The following is a 27862-nucleotide window of genomic DNA, read 5'->3' as shown; positions in this document are numbered from 1 at the left end:
CAACAATGCTTGAGCGACGGTTCTACGAAACACTCATCACAGGATTAAATTCCAACAACTGTACTACCATTGCATACTCTAATCTTCCCAATCTTTGACAAATACAATTCGGTCTCAACAATCTCTATGCATGCACGACATCCATCTCTTGCATACGGATTGCTTCTTACAGATTGGTTAAGAATGAAACTTTGATAACAATGCTTGAGCGGCACTTCTATAAAAAATGACCACAGGTTAAAATTCTAACAACTGCACTACCATACAGATGTTCTAATCTGACAATCAGATCTCTATCTCAACGGCAAGTTTACTGTACTGGCAGATATTCAGATGTTCTTCATTTGCTTTCCTTGACGCTCGCTGCCATAATTTTAGAGGTGCAGACGCCACATGTCTAGCTAGATTTGGTGGTGTTCTCAGCTTTTTTGGACGGCTCGCCTGCCTTTCTTTCTACCATTACTCGGTGGCTTGTTGTACAACTCCTTGTATTTTTCAAGCAGTTCCTTTTTCTCCTCTATTAGACCAAGCATTTCATATGCATCTTCAACTTTCCGTACAATATCTTTGCTTGGAGGTTTCCGACCACATGCTTCAAGATTTTTGAAGAGCTAAAATCATCAAGAAACGCAGGAAAAATGTAATCCACATAAGTAGGCTTTTTTATAATGTGAAATCTGTAAAAAAAACTAAGCGGCATCATCAATCACTGAAGACCAATCAGCTTCTTTTGAAAAATCATCAACTTCAATTATAAGAACAAAAATTACTTGATGGACGAAAGCTTGAGATGCATACCTTAACAAGCCTATCTAGCCTATTATTTCTGTAGTAAATACCCAACATAAGACGGCAAAAGCGCCATGGAACTGATTGCAGATCATGTGCTATTTTGTCTTCCCAGATTCTGTAAGCTTCCTCAGCTCTATTGTCCTTCTCAAGCGCACACACTAATTGCTCATATGTTCTGATAGTTTTCCCTTGTCCTTTGCTCAACATCCATTTTATCACCTAACAACGCAGTTAGCCAATATTTAATATAGCTAGGGTTCAGAAACGACAAAACACAATTTAAATCATGCAAGTTATAATAACTCAAACCTGGACAATTCTGTGCCACTGTTCCTCCTTTTCAAGAACTACCAGTGCTTGCTTTATCGAGACCAGAGGAAACTCCTGCTCAAAGGCAACCCAAGCATTGAGGGTGCTGTAAACAACTTCTTTTGAATCCTCGAGGTCAAGCAGCTACAATTTGGAAGTTCAAGTGGTAAATACGTTAGCTCATCAAAATAATAGATTGATGTCTACCTGGATGCAATTATAAACAAAGACCAAGTAATCATGGAGACTTGGTACAGTTAAACAGTAAATCAACAATATGGAAGAGTAGCTGTACGTACAGTGTTGACAAGAAATTTTCTTTTTTCTGTTGATGATAGATTTTTTCCAACTGGCCCTTGTTTCAATTCCTCTGTACTATTTTGTATGCGCTTGATGATTACATCATCGTCCTGCAACATAAAGCAAATCAACAATCAATCATCCATCTTGTATAACTCTAGGACTCTGAAGGTAAACATCCACTAATCTCAAGAGACAAGAGTCATGAGTCACGATGTCACAAAAACAAAACCATCTACCAGTGGAAAGCCAAGTGAAGCTGTGGCTGGATTAGAAATAAAATGGGCTGAATATAAAACATGAGGGGAGTAACCAGGAAAATAAGCAAGGACTCTACCATGGTAGCAAAATACCAGGGCATGTTGATTAACCGTGAACAAATAGATAATCCTCCATAAGTATGATCTAAAATTGTAATTATGCCAATTTGGCACACTAAGCAACTAAGAGAGATGTTAAAGTTCAAGAGTTGTAGCATGAGCCATGAAAGACCCACAAAAATAAGTATACAAATTTTAACTTTGTGTACACACCTTCACGAGACTTGGTTTCAACTCCCCTTGTTGATACCCTCGATCATTGAAAACTCTATTACTTGCATGTGCAGATAAATTTCTGGTAGTATGGTTGCTACACCAACCTGCGATGAGCTAAAAACAGAGGGGCATAAAGGCAACAGTGACTTGAGATGTAAAAGGGGTGCAAACTCATATGTGAAGGAAAGGAGAGTACCTCAATGTGTGAACTCGGGATTCTGCACAATGTAGAGAACAGTGACATAAGAAACAGATCAACCAACATAAAGATTCTCTAAGGATTATAGTAAGAAGCAATCTTGTTAAGAAATAACACTCAATAACAAGAACAAAGAAGCTAAAAGCTCATGACTTATACTCCAGTTTAAGTCATACTCCACCGACAACACCAAATACTTTTGTCACATAACTCTATCAATGCCAGAGTTCCAAGCATCTCCAATCGTTAGGTTAACTATACATTTGCTTGCCCTAGTTGAACTAGAGGCCAATAAAACGAAAAGAATGCTGTGATGGCGTCAGCATGTCCAAAACAAGGTTGAATCCTGATATTATCTGGGTTTCTAAATGGAGCAAGAACCCAAGCAAGATAGCAAGCAGTTGGCCAGTAGCAAGTATGATTTGAAAAAACCAAGAGGGACGGTACAAAACAAGGGAAATGGAATTACTCTTATGAGTAGACAGCGAGGTTGGTGATGGGTAGTCGGTAGGACGGTCGCCGGAGGTGGATGAACATCAGGACGGTGGCGGCGGCAGAAGAGCCTCTGAGTCCAATTGGTATGTGAAGAAAGGGAGGCTGCCACAGTGATGGAGGATGATGACAGTTCGTTATTTGGTTATTTGGGTCAAGCCCATCAGATCCCATGTAAGAAAAACCCACATTTTGACGCCACTCTAGGAAGCCCAGAGAAGGAAGCATGGACACATGGCAATGGCCAGAACCAGCCTGAGATGGTTTTGTCCATGCCGCCCGAGATCATAAAGTAACAAGATATAATATAAAATAGCTTCAGAAGGACGATAAAGCCAAGGAAGCTTACAGAATCTAGGAGGAAAAAATAGCACATGATCTGCAATTAGTTCCATGGCGCTTTTGCCATCTTATGTTGGGTATTTACTATAGAAATAATAGATTAGATAGGCTTGTCAAGGTATGTATTCAAGCTTTCGTCCATCAAGTACTTTTTGTTCTTATAACTGAAGTTGATGATTTTTTTAAAGAAGCTGATGGGTCATCAGTGATTGATGATGCCGCAAATTGTTTTTACAAATTTCATATTAAGATAAAGCCTACTTATGTGGATTACATTTTCCTATTTCTGCTGATGATTTGAGCTCTTCAAAAATCATGAAGCACGTGGTCGTAAACCACCAAGCAACAATATTGTACAGAGAGTTGAAGATGCATATGAAATGCTTGGTCTAATAGAGGAGAAAAAGGAACTACTTGAATAATACAAGTTGTACAACCCACCGAGTAATGATAGAAAGAAGCGCACTGAGAACACCACGAAATATAGCTAGACATGTAACCTCTGAATATAACTTTATAGCATATAAAGAACTATACATATAGTACTTACCTTGTCAGCTTTGAGTCCTGGGAACCAATTGGAATAAGAGCTGAAAAAACACCTACGTATTAGAGCCAAAGCTAGAAATCACTAGCGATCAATATAGAAGATGTCATCTAATAACCTGAAAGTTGAGTGCTGTAGTCCCTGGCATGTGTAAAACTCCTGAATAGGCCTAAAGTCTGCAAGTCAATCAGAATGATTAGCAAGAAAAAAATAAGTTAGCAAACATGAGTAGTAGATGGCATAGTGTAGATTTCATATAAAATGAGAATTAAACACAACATTGTATATTATGTATTTCTGCACATGTGAACACAATTACAAGAACTGTGGATAAACTATTTCCATATGACCAAATTGGAAGACAGTACCAGTAACATAGACAGGTCGGCTAAGCAGAGTAGTCAAGTGCTCAAATTTTAAAACTTTTCTGGTTTGAGCCGTAGAACACACCATGTATTCATCCCAAAATGTCACTGTAATTTTTTGCACATGTTTTTTTCTGAAACGTATGCTCCCACCGAACTGAGCACTAATATGAAGCAGGTTCTAGAAAAGTCAATTGATCTGGAGTTCTGGACGCTTATCTTGCATAAATAAGATAATGATCTCCTTATATTTTTGTTGAGAACGGTACATTTGGGACTTGGTGATGGTGAACATTGAGCTTTGATTAACCATTGAATGACATAAAAGCCAAATTATTTACATATCAATGTGCCTATAACATTACCATTAATAAGTTCATCACACAAACTATACTGATCTCTAATACAGAGTACATAACATCGTTAAATCTAGGCCTTTGTCATACACATAGCAAGATGGAGCATAGCATGAGTCCATAGACATTGACATGATAGTGGCATCAACCAGGGAAAGCATACATCACATTTAACCAGAATATCATCATTAACCAACAGGGTCACTAAAACGCAAGACATAAGACGGAACACACAAGAACCGGGAAAAGAAGAATAAAAACTGATAAAAGCAATCCCAATATTTCACACAGCAAGAGCGCATGGTGGAACCTGGAACCCTAATCCTAAGCCGAGACACCACAAATTCTTCCCTCCTCCACCCCCACACATCAGGGCAACCTCACCCGATGCGAGCCCCCCCCCCCCCCCCCCCCACACACACACACAAAACCTAAATCCCCTGTCAAAACATCAGCCGGGTGAGTAGGGCGACGCGGGGAAGAAGAAGAAGAAGAAAAATCGCCCGCGGAATCGGGCTACCGCATCGACGCACCGCCTGGGCTTCCCGTCTCCTCCCCGAGACACACGAGGGAGGCCCAAAAAAATGTCGTAGGGGAAAAGAACTAGCCGCCACGGCGAATCACGGAACCTTGCGCAACGGAGAGAGAGAGAGAGAGAGAGAGAGAGAGAGTTACGGAGTCAGAGCAGCGGAGGAGGCGGGAGGCCATTCGCCGGGATGCCTCGCTGCGGGCGGCGGCGGCGGCGGGGTTTGGGATTTGGGAAGAAAGTGCAGCGAAAGGAAATGAGAATGGATTTGCACCCACGTGCTTCCGTTTATAAGTTAAATTTTAAATTTTCATGATTTTGGGATTTTATTTTATGATGGCTTATTTTTATTGTTTCCTTAAAAACACCTACATAAAAAAATTATAATAGTTTTTTATTTAGAAATATGATGTTTCGTTTTTATCTTTAAGAAGTTAAATGATTACATCCTTAGTTTTTTTTCCCTAAGGATTTAGAACAGAATGACTCTACGGCAGTCAAACTGGCATGTTAAGACATGACTCCTGTAAGAGCGAGTATCTAAGCGGACTCTAAAAATTACCATGTTATATTTATATTTATATGGAGAAGAGAAGAAATAAGAGAGAGGGGAGAAAAACAGACTATAAATTTATAACCAGCTACGACACAAACTCTAAAATATTATGTGTGTATGATAAATCCAACTTATATTTATGATATACTATATGTTTCATGTGTAACTATTATATAAATTAGTTTTATGTTAGCACTTACTAACATAAAAAGATTTTAAAGCATAGTTAGCTTTTCTGGACCTTGCTCTGATATGTTATGTCGTGCCGGTCCACTAACCAATGTCTCGGCCAGGATAAATCGAGCCTCCGGACCGTGTCACGTCTAGCTTGCTCGTGTCAATTGGGGCTGATGAGAATAAAATGAGAAAATGGTCGAGAAAATATAGGAAATGGAGAAAAAAGAAAATGAAGGAAAAATGGGTAAAAATAAAAAAAATACATAGAGAATAAAGGATGATTAAAATGTTGCTAAAAATATGGGTGGAAAAAGGAGTAATAACCTTTACTAATACCGGTATTACATTGTTGTCTCGTTAAATACTTTATTATAGAAAACTCATATTTGAGAAAACTATGTCAAAGAAAAAAGCACAACATAATGGTCAAAACTCAAGAAATAAAATGTGACTAATTTTGTTCATACGTATCTAGATGCAGATTTCAGAACTGAGCAGCCAATTGCGTGTTCTCCATGGTATGTTGGGCACGCTTGTTAGAGCATCCCGAGTAGATCAGCTATCTTATCCTCTATTCCAAAAATAGAGAATGAGGAGTAAAAGTTGAGCTCCAGCAGATCATATATATCATCTTCTATTTTTAGATGTCATCTATATTAGGAGAGAGAAAATACATATTTACATGTTCTCTCTATTTTCTATTCTAAAGAAATATAGAAGATGTCAATATGTCATATATGAATGATCTGGAGTAGGAAGAGATTTAAAGAATAAAACTGTTTTAAATGATAATCTAAATAAAGATATAATGATCAAATTGAAATGAGATGCTGAAGATGCCCCTAGATAGTTCCCAATCTTTGACAGGAAGAAGCGCTTCATCTGACTATTTACATTTCACAACGTGATTTTATATCTTATTTTAATTGCTAATGTTTATGTCTCGTGTTTTGTTGCTGACTATCCTCTGCTTCCCATGTTTGTCTTGCTTCAGATTTGATCAGATATTAGCTTTTCTTACCGTGATTATCTGCGCCGTCGACCAATGGCAATTTATTATTTATACAGGGCATAACATTATACAATAGTTTTTTTTATCATACTTAAAAAGTATCATTAGATACCAAAACTTTAGTGTGAAATTCTGGCACTTAAGATATATTATATCTCAAGGTAATAATCTTTTACACTAAAAAATTATAGTAGATACTATTTCAAAGATGATAAAAATCTCTTATATCAAACTATCATGCAAAGTTTGTGTTCACCAAATCATTGTGTGAAGTGAATAGCTGAACACAAACAAAATATTTATGGTTCATAAATGATAACAAACTGATATAGTGCTGCTAAAAATTTACAGAGCCTATGAGTTCAGAATAACAATGTCCCCATCAACAACCTGGGATGTCTCCTGTATTCCTTTTTAGATGTATTATGTAAATCATGCAACATAGTTGGAAGAGTACCTCGACAGATCTCTCAATTTTTTTCATATAACTCTATTTTTTATTATGAGATGATGTATTTGCTAGAGCAACATTTCTTTCGCATATACTCTATTTTCAAGATGCAGGATGATATAAGATGCAGGATGATATGAGTATCTACCGAGAATGTTCTAAAGTGGTGGCGCAACAAGCAAGAGCAACAATCTATAAGGTCATTCTTAGTGGTTCTTTCATTTGGTATTAGGTGTCACATCAGATTTTTTAATGACATGACAAGAATTTTATTAGTAAAGAGAACAAAACCCTTTTATCCTAGTGAAAGGCTCATGGCATTTTCCAAGCAAATAAAAGTCTATTGAGGCCAAACATTTCTTTCATCTGTAATTTGTATGGCACATTTAATCATACTCTCATGCAGGAATTTAATGGTCTACCAAGTCTATGAAACTGTGAAATGACAGAGAAATATAAGAGATGTCCTTTCATTTCATAGAACAAAACTAAGGGGTTGTTTAGATGGGCTAAACTTTTTAGTCCCATGTCACATCGAATGTTTAGACACTAATTTGAAGTATTAAATATAGACTAATAAAAAAACTAATTTCATAAATGAGAGCTAATCCGCGAGACGAATTTTTTAAGCCTAATTAGTCCATAATTAGAGCATGTTTACTGTAGCATCACATAGTCTAATCATGGATTAATTATGCTCATTAGATTCATCTCGTGAATTAGCCCAAAATTATGGATGAGTTTAATTAATAGTCTATGTTTACTATTTATAATAAATGTCCAAACATTCGATGGGACAAGGGGCTAAAGTTTAACCCCTTGTCCCAAACACCCCCTAAATCGCTGACGTATTACATTTGAAAACTGTGAAATGAAAGACACTACTCTGAATGGCCTAAGAAACCGGTGGAGGATCTTCCTTTAATTTAGAGTTAGTTTTCAAGTTATTTTTATCATGGTTCATTTTCCAACATTTGGTTTTAAATTATTAAAAATTGTATATAAAAGTATTACTTATAAAATAAGTTTTTTGGGTTATAGTAAAACTATGATGGCGCTATGTGTGCATTGCATCGAAAGTTCAAAACCAATAAGAGCAGGTACAATAGTAGAGGTTATAAGCTAGCTATAAATATATTTGAGAGAATATGCCACTGAAATTATACCCGGTTTCTTTTATGTCATGTAAAAAATCAAACTTCTATCTTTATCATTCACTTAATTTTGTTTGCCTTATATGCCATTGCTGTTAACTTTTTCATCCAGCTCCGTTAACTGATAGCATTTTGTTTACATTCCTTTTATGCCACTACATGCCAAATGACCCGAAACATAAAATTAAAAATTAATATTTTTGAATAAAATTTAAAACTTCCCAGCGCTAAAGAAAATTTCAAAATTCTCATGGTTAATGTGCTAAGGTGTGGCAAGAATATAGGTCATTTGGCATATAGTGGCATAAAAGGAACATAAGCAAATTTTTTAAATTTTCAATTCTATTTTGCGGGTCATTTCAAATTTATCCAAAAATATCAATTTTCAAATTTTATTCGAAAATATCAATTTTCAATTTTGTTGTCTTAATACCAAATTTTATTAAAAAATATCAATTTTCAATTCTATATTTCGTGTCATTTAGCATGTAGTGGCATAAAAGGAACATAAGCAAAATGCTATAGTTGGATGGAAAAGTTAACGACGGTGACATATAAGGCAGAAAAAAATTAAGTCACTGACATAAAGGGAAGTTTGATTTTTTGCATTGCATAAAAGAAACCATGTATAATTTCAGTGGCATATAGGGATTTCTCTCAACATATTTTAAAGAAGTAAGAGAGGACAGAGAGTAGTGAGCTAGTAATTTATAACTAGCTACAATACGGGCTCTAAACCATGTATTAATGTTTTGTAGGTAACTATTGTATGAATTGACTATTAGATTGACTATAGATGAATTGAAGCTAATAGTTGGCTATACTATTGAATTTGGGCCCTGTTTAGTTCCTAAAAACATCACATCAAATTTTTGGACACCTAAATGGAGCATTAAATATACATGAATACTAAAACTAATTGCATAATTATAGAGGAAATCGTAAGACAAATCTTTTTTAGCCTGATTAGTACGTGATTAGCCATAAGTGATACAGTAACCTACATGTGCTAAGACGAATTAATTAAGGTTAAAAGATTCGTGTCATAATTTCTTGATGAAATCTATAATTTATTTTTTAATTAGACTAGCCGAACAAGACCTTGCTCTAAGCGCAGTGCAGCACAAGGATCAAATAGTCGCATTAATTCAAGCCAACGTCCGGCGACCGAAGCGGCGGAGGCCCGGAGACCGGAGCGGCGGCGCGGCGATCAAGAGCAACTCTCTCTCTCTCTCTCTCAATCTTCATCTATCTATATCTCTCTCACTCCCGCCGCGCCGTCGAGGCGTATGCGGTACGGTGCGACGTGTTCAGCGGCGACGCGCGGCAGCCGTTCGACGGAATGCTCGAGCGAGGCGGAGGCCCCGACCGCATCAGCGCTCTGCCGGAGAACGTGCTCCACCGGGTGCTGTCGCTGCTCCCGGCGCACGAGGCGGTGCGGACGTGCGTGCTCGCCCGCGGTGGCGCCACCTCTGGAGGGAAGCGCCGGGCCTCCGCGTCGCCCGCGTCGTCACCGTTTGGGATCCGTGGCCGGCCGCCAGGTTCGTCCGCTTCGTTGACGGCCTTTTCAGCTCCCGCCGCGTCGCCGCGCGTCTGGAGTACTGCAAATTCGACTTCGATTTCCCGGAGAAGAGGTGGTGGGAATGGCAGGTGCATGTCACTGACTGGATCGTGCAAGCCTCGGTGATCCACCAAGCTCGAGTACTGCAACTGCAAGCCTCTCGGTCTCGGCGCCGATGCTTCGCACTGCCTGAACTGCCTCTCATCTCTCATCGCCTCACCAAGTTAGAGGTTACGGGTGTAATTGGCAACGACAACTTCTTCGATTTTTCGCACTGTCCAGCGCTGGTGCATCTGCAGATGTTCAATTGCCACATCAATGCTCAGAAAATCTCGTCTCCTTCCGTGACAAAACTGGTTCTTGTCTTCTGTGACTTCCATCCAGCCACCCGCACTCACATGTCCTTTCCGAGTCTTGCTTCACTGGAGCTAAAGAGCTGCCATGGTAGGGCTCCATTTCTTGAGAGCATGCCATCCTTGGTAGAAGCCATTGTTAGATTTGATGGGTATTGTGCAGACAGATGTGAGAAGAGTGCCTTTGGTGATTGTGGCGATGATTCTTGTGAAGGTTGTTATGGTTCTCGTTTTGACCACACCAGCTGCGTGTGTCTCAAAAGCTTGTTGGAAGCAACACACTTGGAGCTGTCAGCTGAAGTTGCAAACGTATAGTATATTCAGACTTCTTCTCTCATTATTTGTTATTATAGTTCTATTTCCACCATTACATATATATGTAGTTAGCATATCCATGACTATGGTAGCGTCATGTGATTTAACCATGGTTTAGTCATTTTCATCATGCTTGGTACTCTTTGTTCTTGCATCCCCATAATGTATTATAATGAAAAATGGAGATAACAATGTCAACTATTATGTTTCCGGTTCTGGTTTAGCTCATTAAGTTTGTCTGACGTATATATGGAAATGCTAGATCTATAAACCTGTAGAGAGATTGGTTGTTAAATATTTCCATTGCTTCCCCTTGGTTATGTTACATCTAATTCCTTTGCACTTTGTTTAGTATGTTTTCAGGAGGGATTTGAAGTTGCACCTTTCGTATCATACATTTGCTAAGTTGAAGACTTTGTTGCTCGGTGAATGGTGTGTGACTCCTGAATTCAGTGAACTTATCTGGTTTCTACAAAACACACTAATTTTGGAGAGACTTACTATTCAAATCCCAGAGGTATTGTTTTATAGGTGCATGTTATTAGAGTTACTGTCCATGGTTGATTGAGCTAGTATCATATTTGATTGCTACAGGCACCGAAATATTCGTTGGATGTAGATGTCAGTACACCAGAATGGCCATTTGCATCCAGACATCTCAAGGTTGTTGAAATTGAATGCAAAGAAGTCAACTTGTGGGTTTGCAAATGTTTGATGACCCTGGGTAGATATGGTATAGCAATCGAGCGAATTAACATCAAACGGACTAGTGAACTCTATGGATATGGATGTGAGTAATCTATTGACACTTCCATTTTTAATTTTTAAATTGTGTTAATATGCGTATAAATTAGGAAACCATGTAGAGGCAAAATATTATTTAATTAGAAGAAATTAATTGCTCACAATCTGAGTGCACATGAAATTTATTGCATGTACACGTTGAAGAGAAAGTCAAGGATGTGTGGAACTATACAGCAAGCATCTAAGTCTTTATAATCGTTGAAATGCAATATATGCACCACGAAATTGTACACTAAGCAGATTTGAGTTGTATAAATCTGGGTAATTTATCGATATTATTTTGCATGTCCTCAGCTATTGATACTTTATGGGTAGATACTATATTATTCCTTGTCCTGTCCTGGCCATTTTGATTGAATTTTTTTTCTGTATTGATTTCAACTGCATATAGAGGTTAGATCATTTGGCTTTAGATGGGTATGCCATCGTATTTTACTTTGCTACATATGTAACCGATTTGTGGTTGTGATGTTGCTGTTTTTAGCTTCAAAAGATGTTGCTGTTTTCTATATCTACGGATAGTATGAACATTAATATTAGGAATATATAGCCATATATGTATAGGATTCTTTTGTATCCTCTAGTTCCTTGTATACTCCTCTAATTGGGGATCTTTTATATTGGAAATGCTATATTAATACATGGTCACCCCCCCCCCCCCTCATGGGGTGTGTGGTGTTTCCTCTATTTCTACAATTACTGTACCACACAAAAGGAACAAGAAGGAACACTTTAGATCTTGTTCTGTGTGTTAGTAGCACTTTTTTTTAATGCAATTTTAAGTTACCTTCTGCGTTAAGTTTGTATTTTATTGATGTTTTTACAGTGCAGTTGTTTTTTTCTATTTCGAAATGTATTATACTTCTAGTGATTATCTCATTAGCTGAAATTTTCTGCTTATGTGCATGCAATCTGCATTCTTGCACAAAGGTAAGAACTCGGCATGAACTGTTTGGTTAACCATTTTACATGACTCCAGGTGACACCCCAGTGGTATTCTTCATTTAAGGGCATGTTTAAAGGTAGAGCCCGTTGTGGGCTCTATCTAAAGCCACGTCATCAACAAGAGTCTATTTTATAATGATACGTACAAAGGTAGAGTCAGATGTGGTTTCTTTATTAATGCAATAAAATATTTTTATTAAGTTAGTTTCCTTTTTATACATTGTTATGCAAAAAAAGTTTTCTTTAATAAATGCTAAGAGTCGACTCTAAGCCGTTGTCATGCATGGCAATAGCTTTTCTCTCTCCTTCCCTCTCTTTCCTCCACATCACCAAATTTGCTTACGTGACGATTAAGAGAGTCAGCTAATAGACACCTTTGTACGTGCCCTAATTGGTCCACCTTATGTAACTCTCTCTCTCTGATTACCATGCAATCTTCCGAGTTTGCAATCAGACATGCACATGCTAAAAATTTGGGGCATTTGTAAATTTGCCACTGTTTTTTTCTAGATTACGAGGTTGCCACCCGAATGACAGTTTTAATAGTATTTTTGTAATTTTTTAATGGCAGTTTTGCAATAACGTTTTAAAGCAGTGTTAAATTTGCAATTGTCCCTACAAATAAAGGGTAGGCTAGGATATATAACAACCATATTATTCGGATCCACCAAAACTGTACTGCTTACCCTTATGACCAGAAAAAAATAGCAAACGCTGTGCACTAGACACAATAAGTTCTGTATGAAAGGCCTGTCTATGAGGATGCAGGAGTCTTCTATCAAAGACAACCTCTGATATCCTTAAGGTTTCATGACCACTGTTTTGAATATAGGGAAAAAGAACAACCTTATAAGGCTAACTGTTTAAGAAACAATTTTAGCGACTGGCCGGTACCAAGAACAATCCTGCAATTCAGTATATTATTCTATTAACAAAAAAAAATTGAATGTGTCACTTCTCCCATACAGGTTTGAGGTCTGTTTCGCCATCCGGATCAAGCAGCGGCCGGATGTTTTGAGCTGTTGACACCCGTGGTGTTTGTCATCAGAAGAACTGGGGGGTTGACAACCTTGGTGTTTGTCATTTGATTATGTAGTGACTCATGTCTGTGCTTACCATATATGTTATACGATAGGGCTTTTTTACCATTCTTAAAAAGTATCTTAAGGTACTAAGGATTCTAGTACAAATTTTTAGCACTTTAAAGTACCACACTAGAAAGGATGATACCTTAAGGTACTTTTTCAAGGACGGTAAAAAAGCTCTTACACGATATCTACCTCTGCATGAACATGAACTTCAGAGGGGTCCTTGTAGTATGACTGCTTGTATTATATCTCTACCGCTTATGATGCTAAAGAACTCAGCGTTCTAGGACTAATGCAATTTGAAAGTTTATGTTTTTGGTTACTGCAATCTCCAGTGGCAGGGATTTTCAGTCCTCTGTGTTTTCTGATCATTGTGTGAGCTGTTCTAGCCGTGTAACTCTGCATTCTTGTTTAGCTTCTGTTACGGTCTGGTCGGATTTTGTGGCGTTTCCTTTAGGTATTGGCACAACATTTCTAGCTGAGCTAGCACTTTGGTTCTACCTTTGATGCTAAACCAGGATTCCATTTATCTTGGAGGAGGCCGAAACCTTGGTCCTGGCCGGAGCGATGATAATCATGATTATTATTAAAAGCCGTGTGAATTCAAAACTCAAAAATTTTCGCAGTTTGGACATCAAACCACATGATTATCGCAGTTTGGTGCGATTATACCTTAAGGCACTTCACACTCTCAAGGTACATTGTATCTTAGGATACTAAATTTTCACGTTAAAAAAAGTGGTACCTTGATATACTTTTTTAAAGATGTTAAAAAAAAACTCTTAGGCCCTGTTCGGTTAGTTGGGATTTAATCCCCTAGAGAAAAATTATCCCGGAGGGATTGGGTGAATCCCTCCCGTGTCACACAATCCCTGTGGGGTTTGAATCCTCAACTTTTCCATAATCCCTTCCATAAAACAGTAGGTTGAAATTTTACACATTATCACGTAAGATGACGGGATTTTTTCCACACCACCGATGGAGAGGATTAATTCCTTGGCCAAGACAATGGAAAATCCTAGAATGGGTCGGGCTAGAATTCTGATTAGGCTTAACCGAACAACAATTTTCTGTGGGCTAAGATTTATTCCGCGGGAGAGAAATCCACGGGGATTGTGGCCTAATCCCGTCCAATCCCCCACTAACCGAACAAGGGCTTAGAGGTATCATAACCTTGGAGTATGATAGTCTATATTTCTACTGCGTATGACCCTTAAGAAGTCTAGTCATGTAGCATGTTTTTGGTTGCTGCAATCTCCAGTGGCAGTCATTTTCTTTTCGTTGTGTTTCTGATCATTGCGTGAGATTTTGGCCTTGAGACTCTGCGAGATCGGATCCTTCTTCACTTCTATACCGGTATGATTCTCGGTGCTAACTGCGTTTGTGTTTACTCCCTTTGGCATAATAGTCCATGTTCTATTACACAAGATTAAACTTAAACTTTTAACACCTTGACTCTTAAACACATTAAAAAATTTTTGGCTTATAATACTGAAATGATTCGTTGGTAAGCCTTGAGAAGTACTTTAAAAAACAAAAAACTATTTATTTTATTTATATATTATAATAAAAAAATCATAGTTAAAAAAATATTTTGGTGGCCATATCGTTGTTCTAAATGATTTGAATTATCAAAATGGAGGAAGTAGGTACTGTTCCACTGTGATTGGATATTGAGGCATTTTGTGTAGGTACTGGCATCGTTTGTTGGCATACCATCTAGCTGAGATAGCACCTGTAGGATTGAGAATATGACCAATTAATTATTCCATCTGTTTTACATTATAACACTTTCGTATTGTCTATATTCATATGTGTTCTAATAAATCTAGACATATATACAAAATATATACATATACATTTATACATAGATGAATCTAGGTAAGTCCAGAAAATAATGGAGACAATACGCTGCTATTTCTCAAATTTAGCTCTTAATCCTATTCCAATTTCAAAACGTGTGGCACTTCACACTTGTAGGAGACGGGGGAAGGGAAGAATGAAGAGGACAGCTGGAGCAGATTTTATAAAACATGCTTAAGAGAGTGATAAATTTTTGGTCATACAAATTTTTCACTGAAAATAACAATACTCACTCCATGTAAATTCAATTTAGGGTGCTTATAAAATCTATAATCTCAACCCTAACATTTGTTTGTTCATCATGTTTAACATGGCACACTCAGCGTGCCCAAATGTATGATCGATCGTATGTGTTTATCTTCTATTCCCTTCACTTGATATTATAAGACTTTTTGAGTTTATCTATATTCATCCATGTATCAATGTATATGTGTCTAGATTTATTAGTATATATATGAATCTATGTAAAATCATATAAATCTTATAATATGTAATAGAGTAAATACAAAATAGAAAAATTCCTAAAATATACGTTCATTAAGGCGGGTGTTGACTAAAGAAAAATACGATATATTTCACTTTGTGGCTGCCATGCAAACAGGACGTGTAAAGATCAGCCAATTTATGTTCGTAAATTTTGAAACGAATAGACGCCAAGACTAGCCGCATATCCGGAAACGAAATTCCAAAAAAGAATGGTGTGAAAGCGTCCAATTTTTTTCCTCATATGGAAATAATCAATTCGTTTGAACACACACGTCGTCCCTATAATTTCCAAATTAACACTGTAACACAATATGCACATATAAACGCAACAAACATCAGAAAATAGAGCCGCATTTAATGCAAACAACGGATAAACATTTGTCCAGAATTGCATCCAAACCGTAAAAAAAGCATTAATTACCTGTGTAGCAATGTGAATCTGTCCCATTTTCCGTGCTACATATACCCCCTTAATCCTCATCATCATGTACCACAGAACACACAGTTATCTACACTTTGGCTAGTTTACTTCACCCATTGCATTGTTTTGCTACTCCTTGATTGATCCAATGGAGGCCGTGGAGGAGGCGGCGGTTCTCATCGTCGGCGCCGGACCGGCGGGCTTGGCGACGGCGGCGTGCCTTGCCAAGCAGCGTGTCCCCTGTGTCATCGTCGAGCGTGAGTCCTGCAGCGCGTCGCTGTGGCGCTACCGCGCGTATGACCGTCTCAAGCTGCACCTCGCCAAGGAGTTCTGTGAGCTGCCACACATGGCGTACCCGGCTGGCACGCCGACGTACGTCCCTAGGGATAGGTTTGTGGAGTATCTAGATAGCTATGCCGATCGGTTTGGGATTCGGCCGAGGTACCACACCGCCGTCGAGTCGGCAATGTATGATGGAGGCAAGAAGCATTGGTCTGTTTTGGTACGGGAAACGGACACTGGTGCTGTTGCAAGGCTTGTTGTGCGGTTTCTTGTCGTGGCTACCGGTGAGAATAGCATGCCAAGCATTCCACTGGTCTCTGGCCTTACTGGGTTTGAGGGCAAGGCCATCCACTCGTCGGAGTATAAGTCCGGAAGAGACTATTCTAGAAAGAGTGTGCTTGTTGTTGGTGCTGGGAATTCTGGCATGGAGATTGCCTATGACCTTGCCACGCATGGAGCCCACACCTCCATAGTTGTTCGTAGTCCGGTACGTACTCATATTTATTTATCCTGCATATATGGTTGCACTTTATGTCGTGTTACCTTTTTGCGTGTTAATTTGACTATTAGTGAAGGTATATGTTAATTCCATTATTGTTATATAATTAGGATTTCTCCGTGTAGTACAAATTTTGTGCTACTTTTATCATTGGATAAATCCTTATTTACCCTGAAAGTTAACTTGGTTCCTTATTTACCCCCGGTTCTGACTTGATCCCCTTATTTACTCATCATTCACTCAGACATGACACATGAGGAATGTCCTTATATATCTCTCTAAATTATCCAATGCTGCCATTTTTGCACTTTCTAGCAACATAATTATACCTAATACAATGGTCATCTTAACGGGTTCATGGCAATCTGAATGCAGGTACACATAATGACCAAAGAACTAATACGCTTTGGGATGAATATGGTGCAAAATCTAGGGCTACCAGTAACCATAGTGGACTCTCTTCTTGTGATGGCAGCAAAGTTCATTTTTGGAGATATGTCAACTCTTGGTATTACAAGGCCTAAAATAGGTCCTCTCTTAATGAAGTCACAAACAGGCCGATCTTCCGTCATTGATGTTGGCACCGCAAAATTAATCAAAGGAGGGGTTATCAAAGTAATTATACATCTATACTCTTTAAGATATAAAATTATTTTTGGTTGGTGCTAGTGAAGTTTGTGGCCTCACTTGATGTCGAAACTTAAAACACCATTTGTTTCATCTCTATTAGGTGTTCCAAGGAATATCAAAGATAAATACAAACAATGTTGAATTTCATGGTGGGAGGCAGGTTCCTTTTGACACTATTGTGTTCGCCACAGGCTACAAAAGTACAGTTAATATGTGGCTAAAGGTAAAAAAAAACTTATCTGTAGTTCTTTAAACTCTTCTTCTAAATCTCTTTGTTTACATAATGATATGTAGTTGCATCATGTATAATTCTTTTTTTGTTCATTATTGCAAAAGGATATGTAATCCTTTTCTCTGTTGGTTGCAGAATGGTGAAAGCATGTTTACAAAGGATGGTTTCCCTAAAAAAAGTTTTCCAAACCATTGGAAAGGCGAAGATGGGCTCTATTGTGCTGGATTTGCGAGGAGAGGACTGGCTGGTATTGCCATGGATGCCATGAATATTGCTGATGACATCGTCACCACCATGGATCAAGTGCCTCGTTAAAATTTGTTTCTGAAGAAGGGTTAGATTTGCTTGAACATGATGTTAAGACATGGCTATGTTTGCACAGCTTCTGCTGGTATAAAATCCAACTTAATTTGTATGCAAAAATTAGTGGAAACAGCTCGCCTTATTTAGAAGCTATTGCAAAATGTCTGCTCTCATTGTATGGAGAACTTGCATGAAAGATTAGAGTTTCAGACAGGGGCCTAATTGTCTCTCATTGTCACTTTGTGGAGTTTGTAACGAATATGATTCTTCCACAATGTTTTAACTATAATGTTCTTAATATTTTGAGATAGTTTCTCACTATGAATGGTTTGAAACATCTAACAATATATTGCATGTTGAAACTTTCCATTTTCTTAAAAGAAGTTGCCTGACCTGGAGAAGCAATGTTTATTGATGCATATAATCCAAAATAACTAAAAATGTAAGGCTTAAATCCACTTATGATATGTAGAATGGAGGTTTTAGAAAGTTATTTTTTTTTCTAACCGTTCATTCTGATCTACTGGACTAGTAATTAAACACATTTTCAAGAAATTGATTTTGCTCTTAGGGATTCCTTTCACTTGAGTGTCGGGACAAAATTAAACAAATGTTTCTATGCATCCTCTGTCTGCTACTCTTCACTTGATATACAGTATATATAAAATTTTCCGGTTGGCCAATCGTTCAGACAGCATATATATGCCAAGTTTTATTTTTTTTGAGAGCAATATGTATGCCAAGTTATTGCCTTGTACAAAGTGTAATTGAGTCATAGAATGGATATGAAACTATTTATGTTAGGCTGTGCATGCTAGGCTAGCTGGCTACTAATTAATCAAGACACATAATGAGATTGGCATGCACACGATGGGGGCAACAAGATTAATTTTTAGAGATTCCAACATCAAGAGAGAATATGCAATGTGATTCATATGTTGTAAATTACCACTCCACACGGCTGGAAATTAGGTTCTAAGAATATTTTTGTTCAACGGCACTACTAAAATACAAACTAGGAACTTTCCTCGTTCCCATGGCAAACTGGTGGCCAGTAATTCTCGATGGGGCATCAGGCATAGAGTGTGAATTTTCATGTGAGATTTTATTTTATTTTATTCTAAATGTTCTTTTAAATTCTTCTTTAAAATGTTTCGCTTGACCTGGTTGATATATTAATTTTAATGCATCATCAAACAAATAATTAATAGTTCTCCCCGGCCGACATCATCGTCGTCACTGCTCTTGTACCCAGGGGCGGCAGATCCACCCCTCCCACGATTGCCACCGATGCTCCTGATACCACTAGGGTTCTCCTTAGCGCGCAAACCGTTAAAACCGCGGTACCGCGCTCCCGCGGATCCCACACGGTAACCGTAAAAACCGTGAAGAATTTGAATCCAAAAAATTTGAATTTAAACTCGCGTGGTTTTCGCGGCTTACCGCGGTAGCCGCGGTAACTACATGCTGGAACAGCACATGAGAACGACGGTTACGGCGGCTTCCCGCGTGATTTTTATAGCCGAAACCACGGTTACCGTGAGGAAACCGTGGGTGTGATGTCAAATACAAAAAAAAATTTAAAAAAATCTAAAAAAATACATGAAAAATAAAAAAATATTTTGTGGCTATATTTATGACATAGGTAAAATATGACATGTTATAGGGAAAACAAGAAAAGTTTCACATGACATTTTCTAAATTCTTGATATTGCAACATACGAACATACACCGTCATATAACCCTTCACCAAATAATTCACACCAATAACAAGTAACAACAACTTTATTTTGATTGCTGTGTCACAACTATAACCACTACCAATTATTACGAATAAAACTATTATGTATGTACTAAGATGCACATATAATTTTTCTCTATACATATTTTTCATATATATATCGTTATATATTTGTATTTCAATATTATATACCCTAGTGTCTAGTGTAAATAATAATGACTCAACACAAAATATTCTTGACCATCTTTCTATGAAATATTAATTGCAATATGCCATTTTTTAATTTTGTTTTCCGAAATACTCATTTATGATTTTTAATTACTCTGGGAATATATTTTTTTCATTAATTTATTTGATAAAACTACACTATATATCAACATATACAACATATATTTTTTCATTAAATTTCCTCAAATTTTTTAAATTCTCCTCAAATTTAAACTCGGTTACCGCGGCTTACCGAAACCGTGCCTCCGTAGAGGGCGCGGTTACCGTGGTTACCGCGGCGGTAACCGCGGTAACGTAAACCCTGGATAATACCACCAAAGTGACGGTGAGAGAGATTAAGACTGAGGAGAGGACAGGGGTGGAACAAGAGAAAATAAAGATGTCTTTGGTTCGTGGACGAGGTGGGATGGGTTGGATGTATCCTGGATTGTAGGATGAGTTGGTTCTATTTTTCTGTTTGGTTGGATGGATGGGTTGGACCCTGTTTTTTGTTTAGTGGGAGGGATGAGATGTGATGGATTGGACCTATTTTTTGTTTGGTTAAAGTGATGAAATGGGATAAAAGTTACCTCTCATATCCAAAATAAAATATTAAATACTAGGATTAACACATGAATAATCTAAAGTAATTGGATGTATATTTATACAAATAATATATTTTAAATAAATTTAATAAATAAAATGGACACTCCCTTTGTGCGTCGTGGTGGTCCTAGGACGGACGGATCCGTCCCACCGTTTTGGTGGGATGGGTTGGACCTAGATCTGAGAGGAATATTTCTCTCATAAGTCCAACTCATCTCACCCATCCACCAACCAAACAGGGTCAGGGATGAGTTGGCTCTATCCCAACCCATTCCATCCCTGAAACAAACACATCCTAAAGAGAGTGGGTGTGCTTGGCCTGGTTCATGCATAGTCTCCACCGTCTGTGAAAATATTTTTCTGTAGACATTTTCTTATGAGGCCCGTCTTGGGTAAGCGGGTCATCCCCTAAAGTGGGATTCTTTTTAGTCCACCCCTAAAAATAGGGGGGTGTTTGATCTTTTTTACTATAACATTCTCTAGCCATCAATTTGGACTTTTGGATTGGGGTCATCTCAAAAGAATTTAGACCCAAAACATGTCCCAACTCCAACAATTTCTCTAAAACTAGTTCCTAAAAAATCGTTAGTTGGCCACGTAGGAAATTATTGTTAGCTAGGTCCCCGTCAGTCATTTGGTATTTCTCTTGCTGGTAAAAATTCCTAACAAACTGATCAACACATGCATGGTCCTTCGCCACATAATTTAATTTGTTAGTACTATGTTCAGTGACTAACGAAACTCTGACTCTCCAAATTACTGTAATCCCTAATATGTAACAACTCATCATCATACCATCCTTTGAAACAGGGAAAATTACTAGCTGCATCGGTAATATTTTTAGAACCACAACCATTCAATGGTACAAATATAATTGAAAGATTGTGATATGTCATATGTGGATGGAGGGAAAGACTGTGATTTGGCACGAATTGTGAGATTGGGAACTCTAGTGCTAGGCCAAAATTTGGCTCAAAAAGTACCGGTGCTTGGGGATGCTAAAAACTTAGGAGTGTTTTTAGTCATCTGTTGGACTGCGTTTTTAGTCTTTAATGTCAATATTTTATTTTTAAGACTCATATTAGTCTGTTGTTGGAGATGCTCTAACCTACCTAGATTAGAGCTTAGGACGTGCATGGGAGTGGCCAGATCTCATGTTGTGTGGTAGTTCACCTAATCTGCCCTTAGGGGGGGGCTTGTTTGGTTCCTTAATTTGGACCTTGTGTTTTTCTTGTGTTCGACCCAAATGGTTGTTCTTTTAGTTTTCGTGTGTTTCACCCATCCATATAATTTGGGTTGATAAAACACTTCAATCTTTTTTTTCTATTCCCGTGTGTTTGAAAATCTTGTATTTCAAAGGGACCCTTAGAGTTAGGAAAGAGTTAACAACAGTTCTTTGTAGGCTTTTTCATTAACTATCACTTGTTTGTGGGGGTTGGTATGAGGCACAACTACTAGACATATATAGAATTTTTAATATTGTAGGATATCCATATATGTGGTATCCTTAACCTGTACCTATTCGTATAGGAAAGGGTACTAGACAAGGAAGGGCAATGTAATCTTGTACTAGGTCGGTTATGAGTATAGTAATATTCGGATTGTATGCCAAGATTGTTGGACTATACTGAATCTAGGCCTGGTAGGCCTTGGTCTTATCAGATTAGGTCTCTATCTATAACCCTATCCCTCGGTATATAAGGGAGGCAAGGGTCTCCTATGAGGGGCACGTTACATTAGATTAGCTATTTCATTGTTGATCTATTCTCCACCGAAATACAATATCCAAGCAGAAGTAGAATATTATCTCATGTTGAGTGTCTGAACCTAGGTAACCTCTTGTCTACTGCTTACCATTGATCTTTGCGCCTTGCTAGCCACTCCATAGTATTACTACCAAGAGCATCGACAAATAATATTTGTTTTTATTGTTTCTTTACTTGTTTGTATATTTTTTGGCTTGTCAGCCATTTTGTTTTTGAACAAAGTTTATACTAATCTTTTGTCCTATGTAGCACATATGACTTGTATATGAATATGAGATGTTAATTTGTGTTAGGTATGCATGGTAGATACTGATAATAATGCTATCACAGAGCGAGGTACTCATTCAAAAGTATGATAATTATGTTGGAACAATTTGAGAAAAACCGAACTATCGTACGATGATTCAACAGTGGTATGCCAAGCTCGATTGAACCTATCAAATTAATGTTTCTTTCCAATTCTTCTTCCTTCTTATTTTTCTTTCACCTTTCTATCATCTTTTTTTTCGTATTCCTTTTTTCAGTCATTTGTTTGCCTACTTAGCCCGTGTTCGTTCACCCCCCCCATAAGTTAACTTACGCCCTCGTTTTTCGCGCGTACGCTTCCCAAACTGCTAAACAAAGTATTTTTTGCAAAAAAAATTATAGGAAAGTTTTTTTAAAATCATATTAATCTATTTTATATTTTTTAATAATTAATAATTAATTAATCATGTATTAATCTATTACTACGTTTTCCGTGCCGGGATAAGTTAACTTACCCCCACACAAAAAGAACGTGGCCTCAGGCAGTTATGTTTCCCTTTTGTAAACATTTTGACCCACCATTAATATAATGGTTATAAGTTAGAGAGAGTCTCTGTATGAGGAGTCTCTATGCCTTATCTATACTACTTTAAATGTCTTATCTATACTACTTTAAATGTCTCTAGTAGTGATGGCAGTGAATCTGTCACCCCACAGCTTTATAAAATTCTTTTGTAAATAGCCCATGGTATATAGTGGTGGAGTGACAGTGAATTTGCCACTCCACTGCTTTCTACCATTTTTTTATAAATTAGCCCGTAGTATTTCCTGATATTGTGGAATAGTTCATATTTGGTTCAAACAAGTGATATTAGTATAGTTGATAAAAAAATTCTATAACATTTTGTAATACAATACCATAGCAAAGCATGTGTATTTTGCTAGTATGATGAAAATAAAAACAATTTGAGAAAGACATGATGCAGTTTAATTAGAAACTGCAACATGCACCTTGAAATGCCACTCTAGCTCTCCTGGGCTCCACTGGTTGTACGGCTGCAAAGCTTGTTTTCATGGCTGGCAAACTAACCAAGAAAGAGAAGAACCAAGAAAATAGTTTATGGTGTGCACAATGAGTTACCTGTAATCCATAGGTGCCACAAAGCTTCTATAAATGGATTTAAACATTAACCTTTCAGCTATTATATATTATGCATGGTAAATATATACTACTACACACCATGCTAGGCATCAGTATAAAGCTTCGTGTATGGGAATTTTATATCTTGTCGAAAGTTATAATTATAAATAACCGTAGGGGTGAACTATCACAACATATTTATAAGCATCATTTCAAGACACCTTGTATACTGTTGAAGATTCATCCATTACATTAAAAAAACTTAACAACAATCTCTGCCTTACTAACGGTAATTAGGCATGTTTGCTACAACTTATGGTTTTGCCTTCTCCAGATAAGGAGCTAAGCCAAATAGAAGAACTCTAAAGGAGATCTACATGCCTAGTTCCCACACAAGCTAGCTTACTAGAAAAGACTAAACATCATGTGTCTAGCTATTTTAGCAATACTTCTATTACATTCTTCGCATCCATGGCAATACCGGTTAATCCTCTCCTCGCAAATCCAACACAGTAGAGTCCATCTTCACCTTTCCAGTGATTTGGGAAACCTTTCTTCGGAAAGCCATCTTTAAACATGCTTTCACCGTTCTGCAACCAATAAAAAAGGATTTTAATCTTTATAATGGCTAAAGTACTATACATACAAAAATGATGGATGTCAAGAAGATATTAACGAACAACCAATTCATAATAATCAAAGTTACCTTTAGTCATGTATTCACTGTGCTTTTGTAGCCTGTGGCGAACAGAATGGCATCAAAAGGAACTTCTTTCCCACCATGAAACACAACACTATTTGCATTGATAGTAGATATTCCTGTGAACACCTAAATGAGAAATAAAATAAACTGAGGTTTAGAAGCATATATACCACTAATTCTAAGTATTTACAACTAATGTGTATGCTTACTTTGATAAATCCTCCGCGAATTAATTTTGCAGTGCCAACATCAATGATTGCAGACCGGCCTGTCTGTGACTTGAGTAAGAGAGGGCCCATTTTAGGTCTCACAATGCCATGCTTTGACATATCTCCAAAAATGACATTTGCTGCCATCACAAGAACAGTCAACTATGATCACAGGTAAGCCTACATTTTGCACCAAGGTCATCCCAAGCCGTATTAGGTCTTTGGTCACTATGTGTACCTGCATTCAGGTTGCCATTGAGCTATCAGTTGACCACTCAAAATTATGATGAATTTCATATGGAAAGAAAAATAAAAGAATGATTGATTGGATAATGGACATGAACATGCAAGACACAGGAAACTACTTACCGGCCTACGGACAACTATGGAGGTGTTGGCTCCATGTGTAGCAAGGTCATAAGCGACTTCCATGCCTGAGTTTCCAGCACCGACTACCAATATGTTCTTCCTAGTGTAACATTTCCCAGACTTGTATACCGATGAGAGGATGGCTTCTCCAACAAAACCGGGGAGACCAGGGACTAATGGGATGTTTGCCTTGCTGTTCTCGCCGGTGGCAATGACAAGGAACCGCGCAACAAACTTAACCTCCACATCAATGGCCATGTCCCGCGCAGACACGACCCACCGACTCCTCCCATCGTCATACACCGCTGACTCGACAACGGTGCGGTACCTCGGCCGAATCCTAAACCGATCGATGTAACCATCAAGGTACTCAACAAACCTCTTTCTCGGTACATATGTCGGTGTTCCCATCGGGTAAGCCATGTGTGGTAGCTCGCAGAACTCCTTGGCAAGGTGCAGCTTGAGGCGGTCATACGTGCGGTGTCGCCATAGCGACGCGCTGCACGACTCTCGCTCAACCATGACATAAGGAACATGTCGCCGTGCGAGGCAGGCCGCAGTCACTAGGCCCGCTGGCTCTGCACCGATGACGAGAACGACCACCTCCTCTGCCATCTCCATGGTTGGTATCAAGCAGCGCAATGCGAAGATGTGAGAACTGAAAAAATTAGTGCCGAGAACGATGATCTATCTGCGGTGAATTCTGTGTTTTTGTGCTGCTATATGCTAAGGATGAGGATTAGTGGGGGTATTTGTAGGATGGGAAATGGGACGAGTTCACATTTGTATTTAGCAGATAATACAAATTTTTATGTAATTCTTGAAGTTTCCGATATGTATTCCATTTATGGCTGGACAAAGCCTATCTGCATGTATATGCTTATCTTGTTCCGTTTATATACTGATAATATACTATACTGTTTAATTTGGAAAGAAACACATGAGAGTACATTCAAATGGGGTAATTAATTATGAAACAAATGGAAGGATGTTTTCATATTATCAGAAAAATGATACATATACTTTAGGATAATGAACGCCTATTGGTAGCAACAAATATGGATAGTGTTAACCAGCCTGCTTGACGTAGTTTTGTCTAGATTCATCTCCAAAAGTTGTTTTTTTATGGGAGGGGACATTAGTAGCATGGGAGCTATGAAATAATTTAGGGTAACATGGAAACTTCCTTCCATTTGTTTCCTAGATAATTACCACATTTGAATATACTCTCAAGTTTCTCCTTCATTTTGTTTCCTATTAATTACCTCATTTCAATGTACTGTCCAGTTTCTTTCCAAATTAACACTATAAAATATTACAACATATAACCAGAATGAGATAAGCATATAGAGATAGGCTTTGTGCAGCCATAAATGCAATATATATTGGAATCTTCCAGAATTACATAAAAAACTACATTATCTGCTACATACCAATGTGAACTCGTCCCATTCCCCACGCTACAAATACCACCGCTTATCCTCATCACTAGCATATAAATATAGCATCATAATTGAGCAGCACAAAACACAAAATTCACCACACATATATAGATCATTGTCCTCTTCACTAGTTCTCACTATTTTACATCTTTCTGCTTGATCTCAACCATGGAGATGGCAGAGAATGTGGTCCTTCTTGTCATCGGAAGAATGTGTTGGTAGTCGGTGCTTTGAACTCTCGCATGGAGATCGCTTATGATCTTGCCACCCATGGATCCAACACCTCTATAGTTGTCCGTAGTCCGGTGAGTAGTTTCTCATAATTTGCATGTTCACACTTTTAATTTGTAACAGTTGTCACATAAATGTTCATCACATAATTCCCTAGCTATTATGACATTTTAGGATAACAAAATGTTCATTTTGTGGAGTTCAGCCAATCTAGTAGCGAATGGACATGTTAAATTCCATATGTAATATTTATAGCCTTCATGTATGATTCTTTTGGGGGAGCCATCTATATAGGATATTATTCCATACATGAAAAGTAAAATACAAGCTTTTTCCGGTGCACACATTTTGATTGCTATAGCATATGCATTTTCCTGTCCATTATCTAATCAATCATTCTTTTATTTTCATTTCATGTGAAATTAAATATAATTTTGAAAGGTCAACTGATAGTTGCATGGCAACCTGAATGTAGGTACACATAATGACCAAAGAACTAATACAGATTGGAATGACCTTGGTGCAAAATCTAGGCTTACATGTGACCACAGTTGACTCTCTTCTTGTAATGGCAGCAAATTTCATTTTTGGAGATATGGAATTATGAGGCCTAAAATGGGCCCTCTCTTACACAGACAGGCCGGTCTACAGTCATTGATGTTGGCACGGCAAAATTAATTCAAGGAGTTATCAAAGTAAGCATACACATTAATTCTAAATATTTATAATTTATGGTAGTATATATGTTTCTAAACCTGAGTTTATTTTATTTCTATGCCAGATGTTTTGGAATATCTACTATCAATGTAAATAGTGTTGTGTTTCATGGTGGCAAATCTCGAAATTCCTTTTGATGGCATTCTGTTCGCCATAGGCTACAAAAGGACAGTGAATACATGGCTAAAGGTACCTTGATTATTAAGGATTGGTTGTCCATTAATTGCTCTTGAACATCCCTCATTTTTCTATGTATATATAGTACTTTGAGCCATAATAAAGATTAAAAATCTCTTTATGTTGGTTGCAGAACGGTGAAAGGATGTTTACAAAAGTTAGCTTTCCTAAGAAAGATTTTTCCAAACCACTGCAAAGGTGAAAATGAACTCTACTGTGCTGGATTTGCGGGGAGAGGATTAGCTGGTATTATGATGGACGCAAAGAATATTGTTGATGACATTGCGGCTACCATGGAGCAAGTATAATAGGTTCTTCCTTTTTTGTTTTTTGAAGGATTGCAAAAGTAGTCTGGATGAATGATGTTAGGTAGTCTTTTCTCGTAAGCTAGCTTGTGGGGGAACTAGACAG

At 37.8% G+C, this 27862-nt stretch overlaps 3 protein-coding genes and 1 pseudogene across 4 annotated transcripts; 2 read left to right on the top strand and 2 right to left on the bottom strand.

Moving 5' to 3' along the window:
• Positions 1 to 49: 49 nt before the first annotated feature.
• LOC102718118 (pentatricopeptide repeat-containing protein At4g18975, chloroplastic) lies at positions 50 to 5015 on the bottom strand. 2 transcript variants are annotated; one of them, XM_006662749.2, is made up of 9 exons: positions 4914 to 5015; positions 3636 to 3693; positions 3521 to 3560; positions 2134 to 2155; positions 1935 to 2051; positions 1401 to 1511; positions 1102 to 1245; positions 799 to 1011; positions 50 to 611 (listed from the first exon to the last, which is right to left on the bottom strand). In XM_006662749.2, the coding sequence occupies exons 1-9, from the start codon at positions 4944 to 4946 to the stop codon at positions 420 to 422; spliced, it is 930 nt and encodes a 309-aa protein (XP_006662812.1). In that variant the 5' UTR covers positions 4947 to 5015; the 3' UTR covers positions 50 to 419. The 2 variants fall into 2 exon arrangements, with proteins under 2 accessions (XP_006662812.1, XP_015697767.1); XM_015842281.1 differs by lacking the exon at positions 4914 to 5015 and adding an exon at positions 4549 to 4634.
• A 4425-nt stretch (positions 5016 to 9440) lies between these two features.
• On the top strand, positions 9441 to 13478 carry LOC102711107 (putative FBD-associated F-box protein At1g78730). Its single transcript, XM_015842107.2, is given in 5 exon segments — positions 9441 to 9568; positions 9571 to 10337; positions 10696 to 10860; positions 10938 to 11133; positions 13061 to 13478. Coding segments are annotated over 5 exon segments (1290 nt in total). The 5' UTR covers positions 9441 to 9456; the 3' UTR covers positions 13111 to 13478.
• A 2620-nt stretch (positions 13479 to 16098) lies between these two features.
• On the top strand, positions 16099 to 17908 carry LOC102710825 (probable indole-3-pyruvate monooxygenase YUCCA10). The gene is made up of 4 exons (XM_006663224.1): positions 16099 to 16719; positions 17107 to 17346; positions 17462 to 17584; positions 17729 to 17908. The coding sequence occupies exons 1-4, from the start codon at positions 16099 to 16101 to the stop codon at positions 17906 to 17908; spliced, it is 1164 nt and encodes a 387-aa protein (XP_006663287.1).
• Positions 17909 to 24037: 6129 nt separating this feature from the next.
• Positions 24038 to 25505, bottom strand: LOC102710538 (annotated as a pseudogene).
• Positions 25506 to 27862: the final 2357 nt, after the last annotated feature.

Source organism: Oryza brachyantha, chromosome 11 (genome assembly GCF_000231095.2).
Source record: "Oryza brachyantha chromosome 11, ObraRS2, whole genome shotgun sequence".
NCBI lineage: Eukaryota > Viridiplantae > Streptophyta > Magnoliopsida > Poales > Poaceae > Oryza > Oryza brachyantha.
Note: the sequence above shows the minus strand (reverse complement) of the source record. Positions and strands in the feature narration are given on the sequence as shown.